This window comes from Labrus bergylta, chromosome 10, assembly GCF_963930695.1.
Source record: "Labrus bergylta chromosome 10, fLabBer1.1, whole genome shotgun sequence".
NCBI lineage: Eukaryota > Metazoa > Chordata > Actinopteri > Labriformes > Labridae > Labrus > Labrus bergylta.
Genome location: NC_089204.1, coordinates 6,238,880 through 6,247,631, shown reverse-complemented (window position 1 = coordinate 6,247,631; position 8,752 = coordinate 6,238,880). Strand labels below are relative to the sequence as shown.

At 37.6% G+C, this 8,752-nt stretch overlaps 1 protein-coding gene across 1 annotated transcript; it reads left to right on the top strand.

The window, feature by feature from the left end:
- The first annotated feature begins 3,117 nt into the window (after positions 1 to 3,117).
- Positions 3,118 to 8,270, top strand: LOC114920629 (cell surface A33 antigen-like). Its single transcript, XM_065959680.1, has 5 exons — positions 3,118 to 3,328; positions 5,208 to 5,345; positions 5,814 to 5,978; positions 6,573 to 6,689; positions 6,823 to 8,270. The coding sequence occupies exons 1-5, from the start codon at positions 3,289 to 3,291 to the stop codon at positions 6,951 to 6,953; spliced, it is 591 nt and encodes a 196-aa protein (XP_065815752.1). The 5' UTR covers positions 3,118 to 3,288; the 3' UTR covers positions 6,954 to 8,270.
- Positions 8,271 to 8,752: the final 482 nt, after the last annotated feature.

The window sequence follows — 8,752 nt, the reverse complement described above, 5'->3', positions numbered from 1 at the left end:
GTAACATGGCAACCAATTTCTGGATTACATGTTGAAATAATACAAACTCTAATGTAAACAACAGAGAAATCAGTCTAGTTGGGTGCAGTACAAAAGGAGAGGACAGAAGATATTTGAATTGCTTGTTACTGAGGTAAGTCCTTTTTGGGTGTTAGTGTTACTGTTATGTTGATTTTCTTTGAGCTAACTGGTGCTATAGGTTTGTGTCAGGTTGTTTTTTAACTTATTCCTAACAGTCACTGAATGTAGACACAATGATGTTTTCTTTTCTATTTTTACAACATACACTTACCAACCACATATGAATGTGAATACATTAGAAATATCAGTGCTTCTGCTATTTAGGTTAGCTAATTGTTTCTTGTGCCCTATTTTCTGTTTTTTAGTCTCTAATGTACATTACAATTTGTGTTTTATTACAGTTTTACAAGAAAGAAAGAATTCTTCAATAAATAACGAGAAAAGTTACGCCTTGTCATTTTTTGGAGGACTTACACTTGTTAGCTAACTGTCTGGCTCTGAAGATATGCAACTCATTGCAAGGACAGTATAATAGAAAAGGCTAAAGAAAGTCATTCTAAATAAGAGGTGGGGCTTCAAAGTCAAATAAAATAATATATGTTTTAAGTGAAATTTTCCTCTGCTTTAGTTGTTTTTCAGAGAGAACTTCTAAGAAGTGGATATCCTGATGGCAGAAAGTGGCAGAAAGGAGCGTCTCAGTGTCTCCACCCTCAGGTTCATTTCTTACGGTTGTTTATGAAGAAATAGACTACACATATTTTTGTAACGTGTTGCTGTTGTCTGTGTCATTACTGGAAGGTGCGCCTTTCAATCTGTTTAATGTTTTTCTGTTGAACTACCTTTATCTTGATGATTGGACAGGAACAGAAAACAGGCAGCAAATGACAGGAGGATCTGCAGGATGGTGAATAAACAGGTGGAGAAGCAATTCTTGGATCTGCAGATAGAGTTCTTCAAGGAGTACAACAATATAACGGAGATCATTGCTAATTTGATAGATAAACAAATAGAGCAGTCGGAGACTTTAGAATGGATGGCAGAATGCATACACATCCTGGAGAAGAGCATGGAGGACAAACATGAAGACATGGACAGGTTAAGCTTGAACTGTTCGGAAACATTCTCTGAAACCGACAGCATCCCCTCAAAATATGAACCAGAGGAAAGCTCCAAAAGTCCGCTGAATGATTCCAGTGGTGAGGACACCAGAGATGCCTCCAATGATGCGAACAGTCCGGACACAAGTTTGCAACCAGCTGAAAGGGAGCAAGAGGAAAAGCAGCAGGCTTCATCTGATGGTACCACTGTGCTAACACCGCCAGTTGAAGAAGGATGCAGAGGAGAAGAAAGCACGAGGGATTAATGTTAAAATAAAGTACATATATCAGTTCATTTCGGATATTTTGACTGTTATTCTAGAAACGGGAATTTGGTAGTTATGTCTGGCGTTGTGCAAAGCGGTAACATACTGTAAAATCCGGTGTATGGGACGCACTTTTAATACCAATTTTTTCGTCTTAAAAGTTGGCTGCATCTTATACACCGGTGCAACCAATATACCAGTACAAAATACTGAAACACGCGCCATCATTACAGCGGGTGTAGCAGCCCCTATCACTATGGAAGCGATTAGTGATCAAAATTCAAATGATAAAGCTAATTTGAAAATTCAAATGCATTAACAGAAATGCTTTTCAATTTTCAGAATATGAGTGTATTATTTGACTCAAAAATAAAATGATGATTAATTTATCTAATTTTAATTTTAATTTTCAACTTCAAAAATGCAAATTCTTTGACTAAATTAAAATGAAGAAGAAAATGGCATTTGCTTTATCATTTTCAAAAAATGCCTGGCTAAATTTGTATCATAATTCAAATGAAAAAGCTAATTTCAAAATGAAATTACAGTAAAAGAAAGTTGTTTTAATTTTCAGATTATAGGTGCATTATTTGACCTATGTTTAAAATTAATATTCAGTCATCCAGTTTGCATTATATTTTTACTCTCTATGTATGCATATTGTATGACATCATTCAAATGAAAACAAAAAGGTCTTTGGCTTTTTGTTTTCAAACTTGCTGTGCTAAAAAGTGATCATAATTCAAACCAACTCAAAAACGAAATGGCAAAGTGGACGGTGCAGGAAAGTGACATCAGACTCCAGCTCCCAGGCAGGTGAGTGTAATATTTACAGTCTATGAGGCAAGCGGGCAGAACGCACAGTGGGGTGAATCTTTAAAGAGCCCATATTCTGCCCTTTTTGGGGTTCGTATATTTAATCTATGTACCTACTTTTGTACATTCACAATAGCTAAAGTCTGAAAAAAGTGTCTGTTTTCATGTACTGCTCCTCCTTGCTCCCTCTACGCTCTGAGTCTGTCAGCTGCACTCTGTTGAGCCCACACTGTTAGACCCTACGTGGGCCAAGTCTGCTCTGATTGGTCTGCCGATCTGCTCTGTCGTTATTGGTCAGTTGTTCAGCACGCTTCTCGGAAATTTCAACATGAGCTGCTGGGCTTGCCACAACGAGCCAATGGGCTTAGATCAGTGATCTCACACTGACAATGACGCCGCACTGACAAATCTTTATCGAGGGGGGCTAGAACCGAGCGTTACATGCAGCTAATGCTACAGCTAACAGGAGGAGGTAGGAGAAGCTGCGTTTCGGCGGACTTTGAATTTTTGCACATAGATGTGCCTAAACATGCACAGGACACTTGGAAAACACACTAAAGAGCATATAAAATCAGAAAAAACATAATATGGGACCTTTAACACTAGGGCAGACTTTAGTTCACACTGTGATGCAGGTGGCGATCAGAGTGTTTATTTCAGCGCACACTGAACTTTCAGCGAGCATGATGCAACGGCTTTAGAACCCGAGCTGCCAAGTCACACCCAAATATATGTTATTGTTTATGCATTTAACACACACGAATTTCTGCTTGCACAGTGGAAAAATACTGAGGAAGTAACACGTACACAAACATCACACGCCAAACCACATCTGGGTGCGAGGACATTTGTACACACCCTGTCTGAAAATACAACACACGAACATAACACATGAAACATGAACATGAACATGTCATGAAACTAAGAGACAATTATAGGCAGATTAAAACACATCAACCAATGAGAGTGCCCCGCTTTGCGAAGTCTGGTATAAATGTCGCGGCTACGGAGCTTTGTTTTATTTAAGACAAAACAGCGACACCGACCAAAACCAGTGTCGGATAGTTTGAGAAAATAAACTCGTGGAAATGGAGAGGAGGATTTTTGGCTTGATTCTGTTGTTTCTGGGTGAGTATGGGCTGTTCCTTTGCAAAATAATGCTTCTTTACATTGCGCATTACCAAGCTGCCACACCTGTTTGAGCACCTCAGGTATTCTTCTGTAACTCAACAGGCCCAAAGCTTGTTTATGCAGGAGACCCGTCTCATTGGTTTGTTTTTCAGTTAGCTACTTATTTCTTTCAAAAAAGTAATTAGCACTCATGTCAAATTTAGACAGCATGTCATTGAATCTATTTTAATCTACATAATTATAATTGTATGTTTATTTCGACCTTTCCCCTTTGAAATAGGCGCTGCAAGAATGGTTATGATTAGCCTACTAGGAAGAGACTGCAGGCTTCCTCCAAATTAAGGATAATTAATATGTTGTTAATAAGATAAAGGTTTTGTTGTTTACCTGAAAAAGAACTTGTTAAATAAAAATCCCATCTGAGAAACGTCTTGCTATGTCACAAACAGTAAAAACCAACATATTTAGTTTAATTGTAAAGCAGATAAGACACATTTAATAAGCTGTACAATTTTTATTTAGCTAATTCAGAATAAGAAAATGAAACAACTATGAAAACAGTGGCCTGTTTCCACTTCTATCCATTAACCTCAAGGCACCATCTTGTCGCCTTTATTGTTCTCTGTGTATACAAATTAGTTTAGACTCCAAGACTCAGATTTTAGCTTATTTAAATATGCTGATGATATGGCACTTGTTGGCCTCCTACCTGCATGGGACACTAAAGGAGAGAATATATATTTTAATCATGTAGCTTCGCTCCAGAACTGAAGTCTATCGAGTGCTTTACAGATAAACATTAGTAAAACTAAAGAAATGGTTATAGCCAGTAAAAACAATATTTCTGACTCCTGCCTCACAATCATGAGGGAAATTGTTGAAAAGGTAAATTGCTTTAAATATTTAGGAACTTAGATCGATAGTCACCTCAAATTCATAGATAACACAGACTATGTCTTTAAAACAGCTCTGCAGAGGCTACACCTACTTAGGAAGCTGAATGAGTTTGGGGTGAGTAAAAGGATTCTTGAAATGGTGTACAAGAATCTGGTAGAAAGTATTTTGTCTTTTAACATGGTCGCCTGGTACGGGCATTTATATGCTAAATGTAAAAGCAAACTGACAAGAGTGGTCAATACAGCCAGTAAAATCATAGGGAAACCACAGATGCCACTTTGTGACAGGCATGTACTGAACACTAAAAAGAAAGCCCAGGACATAACAAGTGACCCTTCTCATCCACTGCACTCCCAGCTCGAAGTGCTTCCATCAGGTCGGCAATTCAGACTGCCAAGAGCCACAAAAAATGTTTATAAAAAATAATTTGTACCAAATGCAATAAAATTGTTAAATTCATAAAGGAAAAAACTACCCCCCCCCCCCAACTCTAACTGCACATTGTTTTATGAAATTATTGTTTTTAAACCTATAACTTTATGAAATGTATTAAAACTCTGGCTTATTATTATACTAAATTATTATTTTAAATTCATGAACTATGCTGACTGTGATGTTGTCGAGGACTACAGGCGCTCTCCTGGTTTCCTGCTGTGCTTGAATGTTGTGTTGTTTGTCATAACGTTTTTTCTGTCTTGTTCTTGTGAAGCCAAAGACAATTTTCCACTTTGTGGACAAATAAAGTTCTATTCTATTCTATTCTATTCTTACTGTTACAGTTTTAACCCACTGTGTGTGTATGAGGGGTTTGAGGGTGGAGTAAAAATGTATTTGTAGATCTCAGAGTCTGCTGCTGATTGGTAAAAGCACAACAGCCTTCAGATCAACTTGATAACTTTATTGACAAGATCACAGATCATCGTGGTGTAAGGGCAGGCAAATACTAAAAGGTACATTTATTTATTTTACAATCTTTCAGTGTTGTCAGGTGTCGGCGCCCTAGAAGTGAACATCCCAGAGGAGCTCTATGAGAATGCTAGGGGTGACATCATGCCCTGCAGGTTCTCCACCTTCCTCGAGTACAGTGAGGGCTGGCTGTTTGACATGCCAGTTCCAGGTAATAAAGAAATGTTTTGAGTTTTTCACAAGTGGGTGAAAGAGTTTAGTTGCATGATGTTTCTAGTTAGAAATTCTTTAAAATATCCTACCCAAGAATCATTTTCAGCATTTCAATGTTTTTTAAATGTAAGCTGGTGAAGCAACATATTTATTGCAACGTGTGCAAAAGTAAAAAAACACAATGTGGGGAAGTAGATCATCAAAAGAAGACTGTTTTTCCTTGCAGTTGGAAAGACTGTCTGAATGACATTTGCAATGAATTATTGTCATTTTCAAAGACAAATGCCACCTTTGTTGCGGTTATAAATCCTAATGGCGATTTTTTTATGTATTTGGTTTTCTTTAATCTGTTACTTTTTTTTAGGCTTTGTGTTTCCTCTATCTGCGCTGTTCAGCACTTTGGATAAACAGTGTTGTGTAAAGTGCTATATAAATAAAGTTAAGTTGATTTCATTATTTTGTCTAGTGGCACCCTCTACGCCCATCTGTAAGATCCAGGGAAAAACAGAGTACGGCCAGAACATCAACTTGACGTGTGTGTCCGAGGAAGGCTCCCCGCCACCCACCTACAAGTGGGAAAGTCGAGATGTCAACAACATCCCTCGCATTGCCAGCCTAAGATCCACTGACAGTAAGTTCAAGTGACATAGTATTTTACAGGATTATTAATCCTGACTATAAGTCAACTGTCAGCACATAAATGTCTCATTGTTATCTCTGTAGAACCAGGCTAATACCAGATATTTGAAGCAAATTTTAATATTTGATAGTTCTTAATGAACCTTTATTTAATTTTTTTTTTAATTTAAGAAATATTACCAAGACATTCACTGGACATTTTACCGTCCTCTCATTGCTCTCTTGTGGACAAAACATGCGTTGGCTAAACTGTAGAAATGTTCATAATGCAATTTGTCATCAGCTGACATCTTCTATCATATCTTCTTTCAAAACACCTGTTTGTTTCCATCAGCTAGAATTTTAAATAACGAATTTTAAATGACTGCTTGTGTTCTGAACAGTCAATGCAGACAAAACATTTGATCGTATGGTTTCAAGGTGAACAATTGCATACAAAGATGACCAAAGCTCTTCAACTGTTGTGGTATTAAAACAATTGAATACCAACATCTTCAGAAAAATAGATTGAGTCCCTTTAGTGTCTTGTGTTGACAAAACTGCAGAATCAGGACATTAGTGATTTATGTGTGTTTTTGTCTTTCAGAGGGAGGCATCCTGTCTCTGTATAATATCTCTGAAGACTCATCAGGATACTACATCTGCACCTCCACAAACAAGATCTGCTTCGTTTCCTGCAACGTCACCCTCACAGTCATGCCACGTGAGCGAGACCTACAAATTATTTAAATTGTTGCATAATTTGAATTGTTTCATAAACAATCTGGAAGTCCCTTTTCATGATGAATACATCTTCGCAAAAAATAAGTTTTAATATGTAACATTTTCATCTGCAGCTTCCATGAACATCGGCTCCACTGCAGGAATCATCGGTGGCGTTGTGGCTGCGCTAATCGCACTCATCATCATCATCTATTGCTGCTGCTGTCGGAAGAAGGAGGAGGAGGAGGAATACGCCATGGGGTAAATATTTTGGACCTGGTAGACACACGAAAACACACTCACCCTGTCTGATGCAAAACATGTTTGAGGGCTGTTGAATTGAGTGAATGGAGAGAGAAGGAAAGCCTTTATGATGAGACCGGCGTTATGATGATGATGACAGAGACCGACGATATGATGATGACCGCTATGATGAGCCCTATGATGATCGATAACGTAAAAGACCGCCTGTGCCACCCACTAACAAACCAAGGAGAGACCTCAATGACTAAAGTGAACCACCTGTACCACCACTTTCCTCCTTATGAAAGACGTCTGAGAAAAATGGCTGCTGTGTGAATATGCTCAATTGACTATGGTCCAATTACAGCCAATTACAGCCAATTACAGCAACCAAAAGGTGGCAAAGGTGATATAATTGACCTGAATGCCACAATACTGCTTTTACATTTTTAGCTGTCATTCTAAGTTTTAGGGTGGAATCATTTTGAAAGTCAAGGTTTTTGGTAGATTAGTCGAGGAAGTGCAGGGAACCTGAAAAGTCTGTCTGATCCTTTTTTAACAGGGATTGGGTGAGTGGGTGGGATCAACTGTTACAAACAAACTGGTTCATGCAAACACTGTCTAAATATAAAGTACCGGAAAAACATTTCAAAAATACCCAAGATAAAAAAAAAACGATCAGGAAAAGGTTTTTAAAGATCTGTGTTATTCAAAACTTTATGTTTTTCAGCTTGAAAATGACTATGCTGGCCTTGTTACATAAAATGCAATGCCTTATGTCTGTGTGTGTCTGGATATGAGGCGACTTCTGCTGTTGGGTTTCAATGGTGGCCATTTGTTAGTTTGATGCTTTTGAAAAGGGCTTCATTTGTGTGTCACAGTTAGACTATATTGAATTATTTTTGTTTATGTGACTATCTTTTACAGTATATCCTTCTTTAGAAATATACACACTTCACTGTTTTGGGTGCTTTATGTTTGATTCACATCAATAACACCTAGAACTACAACTTCCCATGATTGTTGGGATTGATTGTGTCACCAGTCACCACAGATCTCTCAGGGTTTGTTTTTATTGCAAATGAAAATTATTTTATTATGTCTTAATGTTGATGAGTCATAGTATAGCCTGTTGCCATGTTAGCTTAATATGTTTTTTTAAGTATTTTAAAGAGAGAATTATGTTAAATTCTGACATGAAAATATACAGTGATATTATCTCAGCAGTTTCACCCCTTTTTACATTTGGGTTTGTAAATCTCCTGTTGTGGAGAAACTTTTTAAGATGTAGTCCTTAGACTACATGACATTTGCTGTTAAAATAAAGCCTAATAAATAAAATCCACAAACTGAATTACATTTTTCATCACATTATTGCATGCTAGTAATGATAAAATAATAAAATGCATATTCTTATTAGTATAATAGGCTAGACATAGGCCTACCTACTGTAGAAGCACCAGAAGTATCACTGCAACCTGACGTGATTAAAAACCCATCCCCATTCCCTCACTTATTAAACGTACGCACGGCAGAAAAATGGGTGTACGGTCATTTCCACGCAAAGTTCGGCACTTATCAATTTGGACGTGAGCGGAGGGTACGCTCAAATCCCATGCCAGGTCTCAATTCGTGTACGCATGTTTTCAACTCAGTGTGGACTTCTGTCCGTGTCGGAGAATAATTAGATTTTACTATAACAGTGCTTGTTAAGACGGAGAGGTTCACAGATTTACTGTTAGATAAGATATCTCAAATGTATTTTATATTACGCTTCACCTCAAACGATCTCTGTAGACTACATCGCTTTTTAAATAATGT